Raw genomic sequence first — 20,331 nt, forward strand, 5'->3', positions numbered from 1 at the left:
TGAAAGAGGGTCACAGGGGTGTCTGTCCAGCCAAGGGAGAACAGAAAGGCCCATCATTCACTAGGCTGTAGCCATTGCAGCGGGCAGACACGTGCATACCCATCACTATTGAGCCAGGCACTGGGACCGAGCTTCGTTGGCAATAAGCCTGGTCGGGTACCTTCACTGCAGACCGGAGTCCGTGGTTGTCTTAGGCTGTACGGGCGAGCTGGCCAGAGTGGGGGCAGCATGCCCAGAGCGCACACGCAGCCAACACTGACATCTGCAAGTGCCTGGACAAAGGGGGCTGCATCCCCCCACACCCGTCACAGCCTCAGTGCCCACAGCCTCACTGGGGTCACAGTGCCCCAGCCTGGCCAAGCTCAGGAGTGGCCGAGGGCACAGGAGCAGTGGGTAGTTGTGCTCAATGCCTGGTGAGAGGCAGCAAGGCAGTGGCTGGCTGGGTGCTGGGACCCTGCACAGCACCAGGGCGTCCGAGCCCCTCACCCCCGGAGGAGTGTTCTGTGCCTCTTCGGAGCTGAGGGAGGGACACGAGCTCTGGCAGTCTCCCTACGGGGACAGCACCTGCCCTGGGGGAGGCTTGAGGGGCAGGACCATGTTGGGGGGGCAGTGCTGCTTTCTGGCCGGGCCAGGGAGGTGGGGAGAGGAGGTGACAGAGCCAGGGACCATCCACAGGGGGATGTCGCTGCTTCCCTTGCCAGCTCCTGCAGGCCAAGGGGGCTGGGTGGAGGGCTGGGCCCTGGCAGGCAGGTAAGCTGGTGGGACGGGGAAGGTGACTCAGGCCAGAGTCCCCACACTGCCGGGTGTTGCTGGGCCCTGCGGCAGAGCCTGACCCGGGTCAGCAGTGGGGGACTGAGTCAGCAACATGCCCAGGCTGCACCATGACAGGGAGAAGGGGGGGAGGTGTCCATCACTGCCCAACTGCCCTCGGATTCGTGCCCTGCCCGGCCTGATGCCAGAGCTCGCAGGAGGGGGGGGCTCAGGGCCCATCCAGACAGTGCCCACATACTCCTTGCGGGATGGCATGCTCCCCTGAGGACACCTACACAAGAGACCAGGGCATGCGGCGGGTGGCACAACTGGCCCAATGTCCCTCCCAGGACAGGCTGTGCCCAGCCCCAAATTCAGGGATGGTCAGGGGCTCGCTCAGTCCAAGTCAGCCAGGGACTGGAGGTGAACAAGTCCTCGGGCGCCATCAGCTTTACCCCAAATCCCAGCCCCCAAGCTCCCGCAGCTGTGTGAGCTGGCACCCACACTCCTTGGGGTGGCAGCACCAGCTACCTGGGCACCCAGCGTGGCAGGACACCTCCTGTGGGCTGTTGGGCTTGGCACAGCTGGGGCGAGGCCAGGAGCTGCACAACAGGCCCCCCACACAGCCAGATTGATCAGCCGAGCCCTCACAGGCCATAAACTCATTTATTCAATGTCCAGACACCTCCGCAGCCAGCTCCTGCACCCCGGCCGGCCAGGGGCTCTGCCTGACACGTGAGCTGAGTGGGGAGCAAGTACCTGCCCAGGCTGGGACTGACGGGCACTGGCCCTGCTGTGGGCAGAGCCCCCTGAACAGGTCACCTCCCCCCAAGCCCGCTCCCACCCTTGGGCAGAGTCAGAGACAGCATGGCAGGGGGCTCGCACAGGGCTCTGCCCCCTAGGGCCATGACAGGGCCAGCCCCACCCCCTCCCCAGGGGCCCACCCCTCAGGGCCACACAGCCCTGCCCTCTCCACCCAGGCCCTGTCCCTCCCTCTCAGGGCCATATAGTCTCTCCACACTCATGGCCATGGCAACAGACCCCACAATGGTCACCAGAGGATGAGGCAGGTCCTGCCCAAGAACTGGCTGCAAGAGGGCAAATGTCCAAGCCCCATTGCCCCTGACAGACCCTGCACCAGGCAGTTTCCAGCCCCAAGCAAACCCAGGCTCACAGGCCGCCCCTTGTCAGGACACCTGCGTTCTCCTGGGTCCGGGGGCTGCCAGCCCCTTGCATACACATTTGGTCTCAGAAATGGATGTGGCACCCTGGAGCCCAGCCATGTCCACACTAGCCCCTCTCTGGCATCTCCAGGGACCCTGGTGGGGGCTCTTCTCCCCCTCTCAATCATCCCAACTACAGCACCCTGAGCCCCTTCCCTGGCCCAGGTTCTTGGCACGTGTCCCACTGCAGCATGCTCAGGTGCAGCTGGGTCTCTGTGAGGTCAGCCTGGCTATAGGGGTGTGGGGACTGAGCCCCACAGACCCCACCTGGTGGGCTGGCAGCCTCGCCAAGGGCGCCCCCTTGGGCTGCTGCAGCTGGCACAGCTCCACCCTGCCTTGCAGGCACTTTCTCATCTCCGATGTGAGCAGCCTGTGCAGCAGCGTGCTGGGGCTGAGCCAGGTGGGGGGCCGGGCACTGCCCTGCAGCAAGCATGCCAGGCCAGGCAGCTCCTGCGGCAGGCGGTAGCAGGGCAGTAGGCACAGGGCAGGTGGCACATCTCGCTGGCTGCACAGCTCACCAAAGTAGGCCAGCGCCCAGTCACCCAGCTGCCCTGCCCCCCTGCCCAACTGCAGCTCGCTCTGCAGACAGGACATGGCTGTGCCGAACAGGTCATGGGGGTCCGGAGAGCCGCTGCTGCCTGCGGCCGCCCCGCACCACAGCTGGTAGAGCCGGGTGCTGCCCTGACTCCACAGGAGCAGCACGGTGCCCTGCTCCCGGGCCACCAGCTCCCGCTGCACATAGAGCCAGGGCACTGCCCCCAGCCGCCCCACGCTGCCTGCCTCCCACAGGTCCAGCCGCACGTCGCAGCCCAGCGCCGAGCGCAGCACGTCCGCCAAAGCGCAGACCAGAATCTTGTGCTCCTCAGAGTCAGGGGAATAGACTAGCAGGACGGGCCGACTGCCCCGCGGTGCTGTGGGGAGAGGGCAGGGTCAGTGGCAGGGTTGCCCCCGGCCCAGGGCTCTGCAGAGGGCGGCTCCTGGGCAAAGCGCTCCAGGCTTCCTGGCTGACAGACCCCTTCACCTGGCTGAGCTCCCATGCAGGGCCCTCCCCACCGGCTCACGTCTCCTGCTCAGCCAGCAAGGCCCCCACCCTGCTCCCTTCCCTGCCGCTTCCTATCCAACTGTGCCTACAGCCCCCCGGGATCCTGTCCCCTCTTTCCCCCGGATCCCAGCCCCCAGATCCTCATCAGATCCTGGCCCCTCTACCCCCCCCCGATCCCAGCCCCCAGGCCCTCTGCTCCCCAGATCCCAGCCCCCAGATCCTCATCAGATCCTGTCCCCTCTACCCCCCCGATCCCAGCCCCAGGCCCTCTGCTCCCCAGATCCCAGCCCCTAGATCCTCATCAGATCCTGTCCCCTCTACCCCCCCGATCCCAGCCCCCAGACCTCCGTTTCCCGGATCCCAGCCCCCAGATCCTCATCAGATCTTGTCCCCTCTGCCCCCTGGAACCCAGCCCCCAGATCCTCATCAGATCCTGGCCCCTCTGCCCCCCAGAACCCAGCCCCCAGGCCCTCTGCTCCCCAGATCGCAGCCCTCAGATCCTCATCAGATCCTGTCCCCTCTGCCCCCCCAGAATTCAGCCCCCAGGCCCTCTGCCCCCTGGGATCCCAGCCCCTCACTGGCTTCTTGCCCCAACCCCCCAGAATCCTGGCCCACAGCTACTCTGCTCCCTGGGATCCCAGCTCCCAGATCCTCATCAGATCGTGTCCCCTCTGCCCCCCCGAGAACCCAGCCCCCAAGCCCTCTCCCCTCGGGATCCTAGCCGCCCACTGGCTTCTTGCCTCAACCCCCCAGGATCCTGACCCCCAGCCCCTCTGCCCCCCAGGATCCCAGCCCCTCACTGGCCCCCAGCCCCTCTGCCCCCTGGGGATCTCAGCCCCTCACTGGCTCCTTGCCCCAGCCCCCCAGGATCCTGGCCCCCACTTCCTCCCCCCCCCGGGATCCCAGCCTCTCACTGGCTCCTTGCCCCAGCCCCCTAGGATTCTAGCCCCCAGCCCCTCTGCCCCCTGGGATCCCAGCCCCTCACCTGTGGTGAGTTTCCGGAGGCTCCTGTAGTTCATAAGCAGGACCGTCCCCAGCAGCCCTAGAGCCAGGGCCAGCCCCAGGGCGAGCAGCCCAAAGCGCTTGCGAGCAACTGGAAGAGAAGTGGTGAGAGGTGCTGTGCAGTGGTACCTTCCAGTGCTACAAGCTCATGCTTCATCACTGCAGCCGAACAGCAGCAGAGGTCAGGAAGGGAGCCCCTCCTCCGGCATATCCTCTGGGGTTGGTGTTTTTGGCTCCTTCCTCTGAAGCAGGGGAGTGACCGTGGTTGGAGACGGGGCCCTGGGGCAGGGGCAGGGCTCTGAGGGGCACCGAGCCGTCTCCCTCTCAGTGCTGGGCAGCTGACTGTTGCTTACTTGCTCCGGGGCTAACCGAGCGCCCCAGGGGGTGGGGAAGGAAACTCCCCCAGGGCAGAGGGACAGTGACCTCAGGAGAGTTCGCCTTCCTCCGCAACCTGGGGTGCAGGTCACTGAATCACTTCCCTGCCATGGGGGCCTCGAGCGCTGGGGCCCTGGGGCCCTCCTGTTCTCTGCCAGGGCCACATGCCAGCCGGGCTCCTGCAGGCTGTGACACCTGGGTCTCACTCAGCAGCTGGGTCAGGATGTCGGGGTTGGGCGGGGCAGGGGCTGGTGACCTACGCGGGGGCAGACGGGCACATCTGCTCCCTCCTCACCATGACCTCTCTGCCTCTGGCTGCTCCCCAGCGTTCTGCATGGGGCCACACTCACCATCTGGGCACAAGAGCTGCTTCCGGGCAAACTGCACATCGGAGCGCCACACCTGCCAGGCACGGAGAGAGAACATGGGGAGTTTGACACCAAGGGACTCTGTGACGTGGTGGGGGGTCCTGTGACCCTGCAGGGGGAGGGGGCTCTGTGACGCGGCAGGGGGAAGGGGGTAAGGGGCTGTGTGACAGGGCAGAGAGGGGACTCTGTGACACAGTGGGGCAGGGGGCTCTGTTAGGGTTGCCAGATGTCCGGTTTTTGACCAGAACACCGAGTCAAAAAGGGACCCTGGCGCCTCAGGTCAGCACTGTGCAGGTCCGGCTCCTAGACAGGAGGGCCAGGAGGCTCTGTGCGCTGCCCCTGCCCCAAGCACCAGCTCCGAGCTCCCATTGGCCAGGAAGTAGCCAAAAGAACATAAGAATGGCCAGACTGGGTCAGACCAAAGGTCCGTCCAGTCCAGTATCTGTCTACCGACAGTGGCCAATACCAGGTGCCCCAGAGGGAGTGAACCTAACAGGCAATGATCAAGTGATCTCTCTCCTGCCATCCATCTCCACCCTCTGACAGACAGAAGCTAGGGACATCATTCCTTACCCATCCTGGCTAATAGCCAAGGTTTGTGGTACAGGAGGGGGGTCCAGGCTGGAACAGAGAGTTGGGTGCAGGAGGGGCGAGGGCTCCGCTGGGTATGGACTCTGGGTTGGGCTGAGGGTTTGTGTGCAGGAGGGGCTCAGGCTGGGACAGGGAGTTGGGGTGCAGGAGGGCGAGGCTCCGGCTTGGTATGGACTCTGGTTGGCTGAGGGTTTGTGCTGCAGGAGGGGGCTCCAGGCTGGGACAGGGAGTTGGGGTGCAGGGAGGGGTGAGGGCTCCGGCTTGGGTATGGACTCTAGGTGGGGCGAGGGGTTGTGGTGCAGGAGGGGGTTCCAGGTTTGGGGGTGGGGGCTTGGAGCTAGGGTGTGAGCTGACCCTAGGCAGCTCCAGGTCAGAGGCAGGCTCTCTACCTGTCCTGACACTGTGCTGCACCCGGAAGCTGCCAGCAGCTGGTCTGGCTCCTAGGCAGGGAGGCCAGAGACGTCGTGTGCTGCTCTCGCTTGCAGGCACTGCCCTCCCAGCTCCTAATAGAGGCCCAACTTCAATGTATACCCCAAATTAAGAAACACAGTAAAAGACTAAAAAATAGCCACCATGGCTTAAACAACACATGTAAAAAGAAGCAGTGAGAGAGAAAAAGACTTCCTTTAAAAAGTGGAAGTCAAATCTAGTGAGGCAAATAGAAAGGAGCATAAACACTGCCAAATTAAGTGTAAAATGTAATAAGAAAAGCAAGAGGAGTTTGAAGAACGGCTAGCCAAAAACTCTAAAGGTAACAACAAAATGTTTTTTAAGTACATCAGATGCAGGAAGCCTGCTAAAACACCCAGTGGGGCCCCTTGACGATCGAGACACAAAAGGTGCGCTTAAAGACGATAAAGTCATTGTGGAAAACTAAATGGATACTTTGCTTCAGTCTTCACGGCTGAGGATGCTAGGGAGATTCCCAAACCTGAGCTGGCTGTTGTAGGTACGGTCTGAGGAACTGTCACAGATTGAAGTGTTACTAGGGAGGTTTTGGAATTAATTGATAAACTCAACATTAACAAGTCACTGGGACCAGATGGCATTCACCCAAGAGTTCTGAAAGAACTCAAATGTGAAGTGCGGGACTATTAACTAAGTTTGTAACCGTCCTTTAAATCGGTTCGGTACCAATGAGTGGAAGTTAGCTAATGTAACGCCAATATTTAAAAAGGCTCTAGAGGTATCCCGGCAATTACAGACGGTAAAGTCTAACTGTCAGTACCAGGCAAATTAGTCGAAACAATAGTAAAGAATAAAATTGTCAGACACAGAGAAAACATAACTTGTTGTGCAACAAGTGGTTTCTGTAAAGGAAATCATGTCTTACTAATCTATTAGAGTTCTTGAAGGGGTCAACAAGCATGTGGACAGGGGATCCGTGGACATGGTGTACTTAGATTTTCAGAAAGCCTTTGACAAGGTCCCTCCACAAGGCCTCTTACGTAAATTAAGCTGTCATGGATAAAGGAAGGTTCTTATGGATTGAGAACTGGTTAAAAGACAGGGAACAAAGGGTAGGAATAATAGGTAAATTCTCAGAATGGAGAGGCGGTAACTAGTGGTGTTCCCAAGGGTCAGTCCTAGGACGACCATACCTATTCAACTTATTCAATAATGATGACTGGAGAAAGGGGTAAACAGTGTGAGGTGGCAAAGTTTGCAGATGACACTAAACTGCTCACATAGGTTAGAGGCATCTGATGTACTTTAAAAAACATTTTGTTGTTACCTTTAGAGTTTTTGGCTAGCCGTTCTTCAAACTCCTCTTGCTTTTCTTATTACATTTTACACTTAATTTGGCAGTGTTTATGCTCCTTTCTATTTGCCTCACTAGGATTTGACTTCCACTTTTTAAAGGAAGTCTTTTTCTCTCTCACTGCTTCTTTTTACATGGTTGTTTAAGCCATGGTGGCTATTTTTTAGTTCTTTTACTGTGTTTCTTAATTTGGGGTATACATTGAAGTTGGGCCTCTATTAAAGGAGCTGGGAGGGCAGTGCCTGCAAGCGAGAGCAGCACACGACGTCTCCTGGCCTCCCTGCCTAGGAGCCAGACAGCTGCTGGCAGCTTCCGGGGTGCAGCACAGTGTCAGGACAGGTAGAGAGCCTGCCTCTGACCTGGAGCTGCCTAGGGTCAGCTCACACCCTAGCTCCAAGCCCCCACCCCCAACCTGGAACCCCCTCCTGCACCCAAACCCCTCAGCCCCACCGCTAGAGTCCATACCCCAAGCCGGAGCCCTCACCCCTCCCTGCACCCCAACTCCCTGTCCCAGCCTGGAGCCCCCTCCTGCAGCACAAACCCCTCAGCCCAACCAGAGTCCATTACCCAAGCCGGAGCCCTCGCCCCTCCTGCACCCCCAACTCCCTGTCCCAGCCTGGAGCCCCCTCCTGCACCCACAAACCCTCAGCCCAACCCAGAGTCCATACCCAAGCCGGAGCCCTCGCCCCTCCTGCACCCCAACTCTCTGTTTCCAGCCTGGACCCCCCTTCCTGTACCACAAACCCCCTCAGCCCCAACCCAGAGTCCATACCCAAGCCAGAGCCCTCACCCCTCCTGCACCCCAACTCTCTGTCCCAGCCTGGAGCCCCCTCCTGCACCACAAACCCCTCAGCCCCAACCCAGAGTCCATACCCAAGCCAGAGCCCTCACCCCTCCTGCACCCCAACTCTCTGTCCCAGCCTGGAGCCCCCTCCTGCACCACAAACCCCTCAGCCCCAACCCAGAGTCCATACCCAAGCCAGAGCCCTCACCCCTCCTGCACCCCAACTCTCTGTCCCAGCCTGGAGCCCCCTCCTGCCCCACAAACCCCTCAGCCCCAACCCAGAGTCCATACCCAAGCCTGAGCCCTCACCCCTCCTGCACCCCAACCCCCTGCCCCAGCCCAGTGAAAGTGAGTGAGGGTGGGGAGAGCGAGCCACCGAGGGAGGGGGAAAGTAATGAGCGGGGGCGCCCTGGGGAAGGGGCGGGGCTAGGGAGTTCGGTTCTGTGGGATTAGAAAGTTGGCAACCCCAGGCTCTGTGGTGTGACAGGGGGTCCTGTGACCCTGCAGGGGAGGGGGCTTTGTGATGCCAGATGCATGAACAGAAGAATGGCTGTGTAAGGTGAGGGCAGAGCCATGTGAACAGGGCAGCACGGGGGCAGGGGCCTTACCAGCACACAGCCGCCCAGGATCTGCAGAGGCAGCAGCAGGGTCAGCTCCCTGGGGCCAAAGCTCTCTGGCTGCAAACCGAGAAGGACACCATTAACCAAAGAGCATCTCCTTCCCTTCCCTTTCCCCATCCCTGCTCCCCAGCTGGGCACAGGGGGCTCTGATTCTGCCCGCTGGCCTGAGGCCTCTGCATTCCCTGGCAGCGAGCACAGAGGGTCCCAGGGTGCCAGGCTCCCGGGCCAAGCCACTTACGCTTGTGATGGTGTAGACAGGCACCTCTGGCTCACACCAGCTCCCCTGCCGCAGGCACAGGGCTGCACTGAAGGATGCCGGGACAGTGGAGGTCACACGTAGGAGAAGCTGCAGGAACCGGACGCTCACAGACACGTTCCAGGTGGTGTCTACAGGGAGAAAACAGGAGGGGTTGCTCATGGGCCCGTCCGCCTGCCCCACATCAGGGCCCCGACCTGCCCAGGGCCTGCAGGGCGTCTGTGGGGTTCTGGCATAGGATCCCTGGCTCTCACGCGAAGCAGAGCCAGACCTGGCCAGCACCAGGAAGGGAGAGGTTGGTCAATGTCAGGGACGTGTAGGCAGCTGTGTGTTCTTTGCACTTACGCTACGTTGTGGAAGTAGGAGGCAGCCTCCCAGCATGCTCTGCACTCAAGCTAAGCAGGCAGAGGCAGGGACAAGCAGGGGACCTGGGCAGGGCCTCTGGTAGGAGTGGGAGCGAAGATGTGTGGTTTGGGAAGCGTCGCAAACTGCAGAGCGCGCTCAGCACAACTGACAGAGCCAATTGGGGCTGGAGCTAGGGACGAGGTAAGGGACAGGGTTAGCCAAGGTCCCGGGACACAGGGATTGTCTGTTTGCTGGAAACAAAGGGAATAATATCCCCTGGTTCCTGTGATCCCTTTGTAAACTGCAGTGCCCCTCCCCAGACTGGGTGCACTGAGCCAATCTCTCTGGGTCAGACTGAGCTGAGCTGACACCTTACCACTAAAATAAGTGAACCCCCAACAGAGACACCCAAGGAAAACACAGGAGGCTGCAGGGAATGGGGTGGGGGTTCAGTAGGGGGTGCTCTCCCCTGGCAGGCAGGATTGGCCCCAGTGGGGCGCTAAGGAGCGCTGAGATGTGGGGCTCAGCAGGGGGCGCTCTTCCCTGGCAGTCACGGCTGGCCCCCTGGGGCTCTAGGAGGCGCTGTGCTGCAGGGAGTGAGGTGGGGGCTCAGCAGGGGGCGCTCTCCTCTGGCAGGCAGGGCTGGCCCCATAGGGCTCTAGGGGGCGCTGTGCTGCAGGGAATGGGGTGGGGGCTCAGCAGGGGGCGCTCTCCCCTGGCAGGCAGGACTGGCCCCAGTGGGGCGCTAAGGAGCGCTGAGATGTGGGGCTCAGCAGGGGGCGCTCTTCCCTGGCAGTCACGGCTGGCCCCCTGGGGCTCTAGGAGGCGCTGTGCTGCAGGGAGTGAGGTGGGGGCTCAGCAGGGGGCGCTCTCCTCTGGCAGGCAGGGCTGGCCCCATGGGGCTCTAGGGGGCGCTGTGCTGCAGGGAGTGAGGTGGGGGCTCAGCAGGGGGCGCTCTCCTCTGGCAGGCAAGGCTGGCCCCATAGGGCTCTAGGGGGCGCTGTGCTGCAGGGAATGGGGTGGGGGCTCAGCAGGGGGCGCTCTCCTCTGGCAGGCAGGACTGGCCCCAGTGGGGCGCTAAGGGGCACTGAGATGTGGGGCTCAGCAGGAGGTGCTCTCCACTGGCAGGCAGGCCTGGCCCCAGCGGGCGCTGAGATGTGGGGTTCAACAGGGGGTGCTCTCCCCTGGCAGGCAGGGCTGGCCCCACTATGGAGAAAGGGGGTGCTGTGTTGCAGGTGCCATTGTTCTCAGGAGAGAAGAGCCCCCCTATCCCCATAGCCAGACCCCATGATGATGGGTAGCAGCCCCAACCCCTTGTGCTCAGGCCCTGGTGCTTTGTGTCATGTGGGGATGGGAGCCCTGGTTCCCGTCCTGCCCACAATAGGTGCTGTTCTGTGCGGTGCTGCCAGGAGGTAGCTCCCGCCCCAGAGCAGGCTGCACCCTGGGGCTGGGGGAGCCATTGCTGCGCTCAGGGAGCTCCAAGGCGCGGGTGGCGCAGGGCACTGGGGGACCCAGCACTGCCAGGGTGCACAGAGGGAAGTTATCAGTCTAGGGCTCAGCTGAACTGCTGCTGCACAGCACTCCCTGTCCCCCCGCCCAGTCCGCATGCCCAGCCTACCCTGAACCAGCCCGAAAAGCCACTGTGGGGCACCAGGCCCTGTTGCCAGCCTGTCGCTGGTGTGTGGGGCCCCCAAGAGCCCCCTAGTCCCCCGAATACCCAGCCGTCCCCACTGCAGAGAAGCAGGGCAGGCTCACCTGGACGGTGTGGGCACTCCACGTGGCTGCTGTTGCCGTAGGAGAACTGGAGAGACACAAGGAAAGTCACCAAAAGGCCCTGCCCGGAGGGGGTGTAGAGGGAGGCCAGGCCAGGGTCAGCACTCACCAGCGGGCCCCTCTGGCCAGGCACTGAGAGCAGAGGCTGCTCACATGCCGCTGAGGGCCTAGCAGGGGAGGGTGCCCAGCACTTGTGCACTTCAGCCCTTTGCTGGCCCCAGCTCTCCAGCCTGTTCCGATGGACGGACGCTGGGCAGGGCAGGGCAGGGGAATGGGGCTTGGGGACCCATCAGCCCCTCTGGGTCAGCTCTAGGGCAGGGCCAGAGTCCTGCCTCTGCAAGGTGGCACCACCGGGGGCATCGGCCAGTGGCTGCCTGCCCTGTGCGAGCCGAGGGCCCAGCTCGGCAGGCCCAGCCCGCTCTGGGCTGACAGTGCCTGCCCGCCCACTTGCCTCTTCCCGGCTGGCGACCAGCTCTTACCTGGCAGGATCCCCTGGAAGGGGGCCCCAGGGTCTCTGGTAGGGGTGCCAGGAAGGGCAGGGTGGGTTGCACTGGGGCTGGGTTCAGCATGTGGCTCGGGGAAGCCACCTAGCCAGAGATCCCAGGGAAGCACCAGGACTCCTGCCAGCGGGGGCTCGGCTGGGGGCATGCGGGGGGCTCACCTTGAAGCAGAGAAGAGGGTGCACATCCACCTTCTCCACGGTGTAGGCCTAGCCCAGAGCAGAGAGCATGTCACAAACTGCAGCTGACCCACACTACCAGGGCACCCCTACCTCCTGGGGACCCCCACACCTCAGCTCCCCCTCCTCCTGGGGGGCCAGCCCACCTCTCCCACCTCCTGGGGACCCCCGCACCTCAGCTCTCCCACCTCCTGGGAACCCCCAATACCTCAGCTCCTCCACCTCCCGGGGACCCCCGCACCTCAGCTCCCCCACCTCCTGGGGACCCCCACACCTCAGCTCCTCCACCTCCTGGGGGGCCAGCCCACCTCTCCCACCTCCTGGGAACCCCCAATACCTCAGCTCCTCCGCCTCCTGGGGGGCCAGCCCACCTCTCCCATCTCCTGGGGACCCCCATACCTCAGCTCCCCCACCTCCTGGGGGGCCAGTCCCACCTCCTGGGGACCCCCATACCTCAGCTCCCCCACCTCCTGAGGGGCCAACCCACCTCCCGGGGACCCCCATACCTCAGCTCCCCCATCTCCTGAGGGGCCAACCCACCGCCCCTATCTCCCTGGGGAACCTCCATACCTCAGCTCCCCCACCTCCTGGGGGGCCGGCCCACCTCTCCCATCTCCCTGGGGAACCACCGTACCTCAGCTCCCCCTCCTCCTGGGGGGCCAGCCCACCTCCCCCACCTCCTGGGGACCCCCAATACCTCAGCTCCCCCACCTCCCTCGGGGTGCACCTCTGCCACTCCATCTGTCCCCATCCCCCAGAGGCCGGCAAACCATCTGCCCCTGGGCCAGCCCTGGGAGAGCAGGTCCTGTTGCAGAGCTTGCAGAGCAGCGCTGCAGAAGCAGTTGGATAGGGGAGAGGCAGTTGCTGCAGCAGGGGGGCTAGGGGGGCCCTTGTCACCTGCCTCAGTCCCTTCCATTGCGGGGAGGGGGTCAGCGTAGGCCAAGCCCTGCCCTTCATGCGACATGGGGAGCCTGCTCACCCTGGCAGGGGGCCTAGGCTGGGGGAGAAGTTCTCCTCCACCTCCCAGGCCTCCACACCTCAGAGACTGAGAGATTCATTGTGACCCCCTCCTGTGACCCGGTGTGACTTTTGGAGCAGGGAGTGGGGCGGATTGACCTGAGGATGTTCCCTGGGAGTTGTATTGAGACAGTCTGCATTGGTGATGGGATACCATGAGCATGTAACCTGAGCCAGGAGGGGGCTGGGGCCAGGTGACACCTTCTGCCCAGAAACTGGACAAAGGCCGGAGGAGGAGCCGGGCGGTGTGGCTGAAGCAGATGGTTGGAGGAGTTTTGTCAGTTTGGAGCTGGCTGGGGAAACGGAGGGAGCTCCAAAAGCTGGGGTCTAAGCTCCTTGCCCCCCAGAGGGACCTGGCTGAGGGGTCCTGGTTGTACCTACAAGCCCTGCTTGGGACTGTGTCCCTGTCATCTAATAAACCTTCCATTTTACTGGCTGGCTGAGAGCCACGGTGAATGACAGGAAGTGGGGGTGCAGGGCCTGACTCCCTCACACTCCGTGACACTCCTGTGTAACAGGCCAGAACCCTGCCCCCCTGTAGCCCCTCAAGCATGGCTGTTAGCATCGTCCACTCCCCACTGAACCAGGGCCAGGGATGGAGAATCCGCTGCCACCCCGGGAAACTGGCCAGTGGTTAAAACCCAACACATTTCCCGTCTGACTTTCTCTGGCTTCACCGCCCAGCCCTTGGGTTGCAGTCGACCTCCCTCTGCTAGACTGAGCAGCCCATTAGCAAACCTGTTCCTCACAGAGGCACTAGCGGACAGAGCCCCACAAATCTTGTCTTTGGGGAATTCTGAGTCACTTGGTTTTATCCACCTGGTGGGTGGTGGGAAGCCCTTGGGTGGAAGAGGGGTGTTGCAGAACAAACCCACACCTACCCTACAGCAGCAGACCCCATCCTGTAGGGCTGGGCCCAGCTTCACACACCTGGGACCACGACCAGGTAGGTGCAGGGGATGGCAGGGCTGCTCAGAGGGCAGCTCTATGGCCCCATGCACCCCGTTACAACACCCAGAGCAGGGGTGTGGAGGAAGGTCTCCCTTCTAACTGTTGTTTTGGTTTATTTTGGGTTATTTGTATTTCCAAAAACAAAGGCCTGGGGTCAAGGCAGCCCTGAACCTGCTCTTTGTTTGGATGGAGCTTCTTGAGCCGTCACTGTAAGGTGTCTCGCAGCTCCTCTCTGAGCCCTCCCCATTCGTCAGCTCTGCCTGGAACTGGCCCCACGCCCCAGCAGCGGTCGCACCAGTGCCAAACACAGAGGGAAAATCACCTCTGCTCTTCCCTGAGAGTGCCCTGGTTGTGCACCCAGGCTGGCCAGAGCATCGCACTGGGGGCTCGTGTTCAGCTGGTAACCCCCGTCCCCCAACCTCCAAATCTTTTTCAGTCCCTGCCTGCAGCACAGCCCCCCAGCTGTGGCCGATGTTCTTTGTTCCTAGATGCACATATTTACGTTTAGCCGTACTAAAACCACACAGGCCTTCTCCACACCAACAGCGGCAACACTGCCTACGCCCACAGGGGAATTATACCAACAGAAGCTGGTAGTGGAGACCAAGCCACAGTGTTTGCTTGAGCTCACCTTCCCACGCAATCCAGACCCAGACCGAGCTATATCAGTGACCTGGCCTCTGCGTTATTTATCACTCCCCCAGTTTGTCTCATCTCCAAGTTTCATCAGTGATGATTTCATGTTTTCTTGCAGGTCACTGATGAAAATGTTAGTTTAGGGCCAAGAACTGATCCTTGCAGGAGCCCGTTAGAAACAGACCCGCTCATTGCTGAGTGCCTGTTTGGTTACATTGAGATCTATCAGTTAGCCAGTTTTCAATCAATGGAACATGTGCCACATTCATTTTATATCATTCTCATTTTCTAATCAAAATGATGACACTCTAGAGAAGTCTAAGGGCTGGTCTACACAGGGAACTTACATGGCATAGCTGCGTCTCCCAGGGGTGTGAAAAAGCCACACCCGAGAGACATAGCCATGCAGCGCTAACCCCTGGTGTAGACAGCACTGGGTCGATGGAAGAATTCTGGCAACCCAGCTGCTGCCTCTCGGGGAGGTGGATTCCCTACGCTGCCGCCTACCCCACCTGTCGCATAGGTAGCATCTGCACAGAAGCACTACAGCCGTGCAGTGACAGCTGTGCCACTGGAGCATGTTAAATACAGACAAAGCCTCTGTCTCTTACATTAGCTGCCTTCCAGTCATCTAGAATGTGCCCAGTGTTCCAAGACTTATTGAAAATCAACAGTAAAGGTACAAGTATCAGGGGCAGCCCTGTTAGTCGGGATCTGTAAAAAGCAACAAAGAGTCCTGTGGCACCTTATAGACTAACAGGCGTATTGGAGCATGAGCTTTCGGGGGTGAATACGACGAATTCACCCACAAATGACGTACTCACCCCCGAAAGCTCATGCTCCAATACATCTGTTAGTCTATAAGGTGCCACAGGACTCTCTGTTGCTAAGGGTACAGTGAGCTGCTTAGCATGCTGTTTTAAACCTCTTGGATATTAGTTACCTGAAACTGCTGATTTAAAAATGTCTAACTTTAGTAGCTGCTGTTTAACATCCTGAAATACTAGTAGAATGGAAAGTTATCTTCATCATGTGATATGACTACATCATCTGTTTTCTTTTCCCCCCCAATACAGAACAAAAATACAGTATTTATTGAACACTTCTGCCTTTTCTCCATTATTATTAATAATTCTATCATTTCCATCTAGTGGTGGACCAATACCATTGTTAAAATTTTTTTGCTCCTAATCATCTTAAAAAACTCTCTCTTATTGTCCTTAACTCTGCTGGCCATAGATTTTTCCTTGTGTCCCCCCTTTGCTTCCCTTATCAATTTTCTACAGTTCCCAGCTTCTGATTTATATTCATTACTGTCAACTTCTCCTTTCTTCCATTCGTTATGTGTATCTATATCATTCATTTTTTGTAGCTGCCATCATCTTCCTTCTAAATCAGGTCAGTTTTTTAACCAACAAGGCCTTTCGGGGGATCTAGTAAAGTGTTCTTAAACAATTGGTTAGTCCTGCTTTGAGCAGGGGGTTGGACTAGATGATCTCCTGAGGTCCCTTCCAACCCTAATAATCTATGATCTATGATTTGAATTCCCAGCTGTCATTCACATTTTTCTGATTATTCTTCCTCTCAGCTGATTTGGCTCATAATTATTTTCAGCTTTGCAAAATTGGCCCTTTTAAAGTACCAAGTATCTAACACACTGGTCTGGACTTTATTCTGTTTGCACATTATAAATGTGATCAGTTCATGCTCACTTGTACCCATAAATGTTTAGTGCTGTGATCAGTTCCTCTCTATCTGCAAAGACAAAGTGGAATACATGTGACGAACTGGAAATGTTCTTAATGTTTGCTCTGAATACTGAGTTGGTGCCTCAGTGTCCCCTATTTAGTCTTAATATCTAGGTGGTGGGATAAGGGTGTATGATTGCTGCAGAGCAAAGGGCCAGTACACCTAAATGCCTGACACTGTCTTCTAGCAACTGATGGTCTGGGCTCCTCCTCTGCAAAGGTGCCAACTGAAGGTGTTGGAGACAAAGAGATCAGGTGACCTCCTGACCCGGGAAAGGGGCTGAGCAGAGGAGGAAGGGCTGGAGGGGGTTGTTAGGCTGGAGCTGGCTGAGGGCAGACGTGGGGGTCTGGCTCGCTGCCCCCAGAATGGACCCGGCCGAGGGGTCCGGTTCGCTGTATCTACAAGCTCTGTTTTAGACCCTGTTCCTGTCATCGAATAAACCTCTGTTTTACTGGCTGGCTGAGAGTCACGTTTGACTGCAAAGTGGGGGTGCAGGACCCTCTGGCTTCCCCAGGACCCCGCCTGGGTGGGCTCGCTGTGGGAAGCGCACGGAGGGGCAGAGGATGCTGAATGCTCCAAGGAGAGACCCAGGAGGTGAAGCCGTGTGAGCTTCTTGCCCTGAACAAGTCTGCTCCAAGGGAGAGAAGGCTCCCCAAAGTCCTGACTGGCTTTGTGGGGAGCTGTTCCAGAGCATCGCCTGGGGACTCCGTGACAATACAGAACTCCCCCAGTCGGATGCAAGGCTTTTCTGGTTAAAGCTCGACTCTTCTAAGCAATCTGCAGCAATTCAGCAGGGGGTCCTTCACTCTGAGCGGGAGTGAGGGACCGTCCGCTAAATTGCCACCGAATAGTTGGACGTGCCGCCCCTCTCCGGAGTGGCCACCCCAAGCCGCTGCTTGCTAAGCTAGTGCCTGCCCTGCTACTAAGGGTGCTAAAATACGATCCCTTGCGTTGCCATGAACCGTGGGGTTCCTCACAGAGGTGCAGGGTTCTGTTAGCAGTCCACAGTTAGAGCCATTTGACTACAGAATTCCTGAGCAACACCCCCAAACCTCACAGCCTTTTCTAAAGTGGAGAGATTCTGAAAACCTTTCTTGGCTCACAGCCAGAGCTCAGATCACTGCACCAAGGTGCCCAGTGCTCGAGGATGACCTCAACAGAGGTCACGGCCCCCGCAAGCCTTCAGGGCAAATCAAATTAAAATGTGGTTTCAAACAGATCAAGCTGGTCGTGGTCATCACATTGCAAGCCTCCTGTGCCGACCCCTGAGGGCAGATGTGGGGAGGAGTGAACAGGGCTGTTGGTCTTCAAAGCACCCCCCTAGCCTGACAGCTCCAGAGATGTGCAGTCATCCTTTGACTAGCCATGGTGTTAGGCCAAGTCCCTGTCAGGACAGGTTTGGAACAGGGGGCTGGCATATTGCTGAAATCCAGCTCCAGCAGGCTGTTTGTTCATTTATCGGGGGGAGGGAGGAATGTAATCAAAGCTGTGAATGCTTGCTGGTAGGGGAGGGGCATTTTAGGGGGTGGAGGGGTGGGGGGCATAGGGGTCAGAGGGGTTTGGGGCTGTATTGAGGGGAGGGGAATAAGTGAGGATGAGTGGTAGGGAAAGTCAGAGGGGCTGGGGAGTCAGGGACACATAGAGGTGAGGGATGGGGGCCCCATATTCTCCCTTTCTGGGTGGGTTCCAGGATCTGGGGGCCCGGGAAGACTCGCTGTGGGAAGCACACGGAGGGGCAGGGGATGCTGGATGCTCCAAGCTCAGCCCCAGGAAGGTGGAAGCTGTGGGAGCTTCTTGCTCTGGGGACCATCTGCTCCGAGAGAGGAGGCTCCCCCAGAGTCCTGCCTGGCTTCGTAGGGAGCAGAGCCAGCATCGCCCGGGAACTCCGTGACAGGGCCCCTGCCCCCCAGGTGTATCTGAGCTTTGCTCCCTGCCCCCTTGTGTGTGCCCCAGACACTGGGGGTTCCTGCCAATCTATGGGGGGCTGACCTGGCCTCTTACAAGCCCTTGTGTCAGCTAGGGTCTCGGGGCTTGCCTTCCTTGGAGGGGCTGAGCCCCTCTCTCTACCCCCATGTGAGATGGAATCAGAGGGGAGGTCCCTGAGCCACTCTCCCAGCCCCCCACTGTGCACCCGCCAGGAACTGGGAGGGCTTCTGCACATCTAAGGGAGTCTGCCCCCGCCCACCTCCTGTGCTCCTCGTGAAACCCAGGTTCTTGGGGGGGAGGGCCTTGCCTCACAGTCGGGATCTGAGCCCCACTCTCTACCCCACATGTGAGTTGGGATCTGGGAAACCTGCTGTCCTGATCTTGCGGGGGAGAGCAGAGATCAGGTACACTCGGTGCACGTGCTGAGAACACACTGCTGGAGGGGGAGGGGGGGAAGAGCAGAGAACAGGCACCCTTGACACATCCAGAAACTCTTACACACTGGGGAGGGGGACAGGGAACCCCCGAGGGAAATCTAAGAATGAACCATGAACATCTGGGAACATCTGCCTCCCTCAGTCATTTTACGATTCTACTTTGTTGTGTGGAAATCTGAGGACGGCAGATTCTCCAGAAGCGCCTGAAATGGATTCTGAGTGGTGAATGCTCACAGGGCATGGAGAGGTGAGGGGGTGCTCGGGCAGGTGGTACCAGGGGAAGAGAGGTTGGATCTGCAACAAGGGATGGATGGAGGCATTATGGGATAAACGGAATGGGGGTTAGGGCCTCAGGCAAGGGGGAAGAGGGAGCGATTGGGGGAATGGCAGGGGAGAAGACCGGAGGAGTCGGAGTATATGAGGAGTAGCAGAGGGGGTGGGGTGGGCCTGTCAGCCCTGAATTCCCCCTTTCCACTTGTGTTCTGAGAGCTGGGGGACCCTGCTCTTCTTGGGGTGCTGAGCCCCTCTCCAAGCCCGCAGGGGCTCTTCCCTTCACGCTGCAATGCCTGAGGCACAACAGTTTGAGTGTCGCTGGGCTTGGCGCTCAGGAGGGGCTCGAGGCTGCACTGGCACCGCAGGACCCAAGCTTTCACCAAACTCCCAGGCTGGCTCAGTCCTGGCAGCGTGAGCCCCGCACAGGCATCCCTGCGGGAGCAGGCAGCTGATTCCCTCCCCGCTGGAGCTGCGTCGGGCTCTTGTGCTGTCTTACCTGGTTGGACTCCATGGCTGTGGAGTTGGGGACAGTGTGGCAGGCCCCCGCGTCACTCTCCTTCCAGCACAGGGTGGCGGTCGGGTGGAGCGGGCAGCGGGCACTCAGCACCATGACCATGTTGGCCTCACTGCTGGCGCTGTAGTCATGGAACTGCAGGGATGCCCACAGCTCGGAGCCGTCTGTGGTGCAGAGAGGCATCAGCCAGAGGCACCGGCTGGCTCAGCCCCGATCCCCTGCCTAGCCAGCCCTACACCCTGCCCCACCAGCAGCCAGGGGCCCGAGCCAGCTGGCAGAGGGTACTGGGCTGTGACAGGGCTACAGGCACCCCCTGGGTCTGGAGCCATACACTAGTTTGCCCCCAGGCACCATGCAAGGTCTATAACAAAGCCAGCATCCCCCTAGTGCTCACAGCCCCTGTGAGGTGTCGGGGCAGATGACATGGAGGGAGATTAGGGTATACACTGAGCGCCATGCCCTAAGGCTCTGTCGCTGGGGGCATCTCTCCTGGCACAGCTCACGACACAACTCCAGTCCCGGTGGGAGCTCAGCACTGATCGATGGAGGCTGATGCTAGCCAGGGGGTGTGGGCTGGATGTGAGGGCAGCGCGGTTCACCTCCTGCATGGACCCCAGCCCAGCCTGGTCGCTAACCAGTCCAGCCAGGCAGGGTTCTGGCACGGCACATCTCTGCTGTACAGCCCAGCTTTGCTACGGTACCAGTGGGCACTGACACCGGGACAGACCACAGGCCGTGTGGGCGCTCGGGGCACCACTCCCATGGGACCAGCAGAGCTGTGAATCCTGCCAGTGCCCAGAAGCCCAGGCCCCAGGGAGATGCTGGGGGCTTGGTGGGTGTCTTCACTATGGGCACAGTGCCCACCAGGCTGCAGGCAGGGCTCAGGGCAGGGGCAGCTGGGGCCCAGCAGACCCACCCCCCGGAACTCCAGCCCCCGCCCCAGGAACTCCCGAAGGCCGCCATGCCCTGGCCCAGGCCACTCACAAGCTGCCGGCAGGGGCTGGAAGGGGCATAGCTTGGTGCGGAGGCTGTCGCTGTGCAGGTAGGAGGCCTGAGGAACCAAGGGATCAGATTTTGCGTAAGCAGCCGAACAGGACCCCATCCCTCCCCCTCGGCCCCAGCACCCAGGCCCCGTCCTGCCCGGCCCCCTGCACCTCCCCCCAACCCAGCGCCCAGGTCCCGTCCTCCTCGGCCCCCTGCACCTCCCCCTTGACCCAGTGCCCAGGCCCCGTCCTGCCCAGACCCCCACCCTTCCCCC

General features: G+C 60.0%; 1 protein-coding gene across 1 annotated transcript in view; it reads right to left on the reverse strand.

Moving 5' to 3' along the window:
• Nucleotides 1-325: 325 nt before the first annotated feature.
• IL17RE (interleukin 17 receptor E) overlaps nucleotides 326-20,331 on the reverse strand; it is a 31,592-nt gene continuing 11,586 nt past the window's right edge. Inside the window, exons 8-16 of the mRNA XM_032789879.1 lie at nucleotides 20,058-20,124; nucleotides 19,056-19,237; nucleotides 11,553-11,600; nucleotides 10,874-10,919; nucleotides 8,756-8,904; nucleotides 8,506-8,574; nucleotides 4,743-4,794; nucleotides 4,001-4,108; nucleotides 326-2,884 (exon numbers count right to left, since the gene is read on the reverse strand). Coding sequence (XP_032645770.1) covers nucleotides 2,169-2,884; nucleotides 4,001-4,108; nucleotides 4,743-4,794; nucleotides 8,506-8,574; nucleotides 8,756-8,904; nucleotides 10,874-10,919; nucleotides 11,553-11,600; nucleotides 19,056-19,237; nucleotides 20,058-20,124 — 1,437 coding nt within the window. The 3' untranslated portion in view covers nucleotides 326-2,168. The remainder of the gene's footprint in view (nucleotides 2,885-4,000; nucleotides 4,109-4,742; nucleotides 4,795-8,505; nucleotides 8,575-8,755; nucleotides 8,905-10,873; nucleotides 10,920-11,552; nucleotides 11,601-19,055; nucleotides 19,238-20,057; nucleotides 20,125-20,331) is intronic.

This window comes from Chelonoidis abingdonii, chromosome 17 (assembly GCF_003597395.2).
Source record: "Chelonoidis abingdonii isolate Lonesome George chromosome 17, CheloAbing_2.0, whole genome shotgun sequence".
Taxonomy (NCBI): Eukaryota; Metazoa; Chordata; order Testudines; family Testudinidae; genus Chelonoidis; species Chelonoidis abingdonii.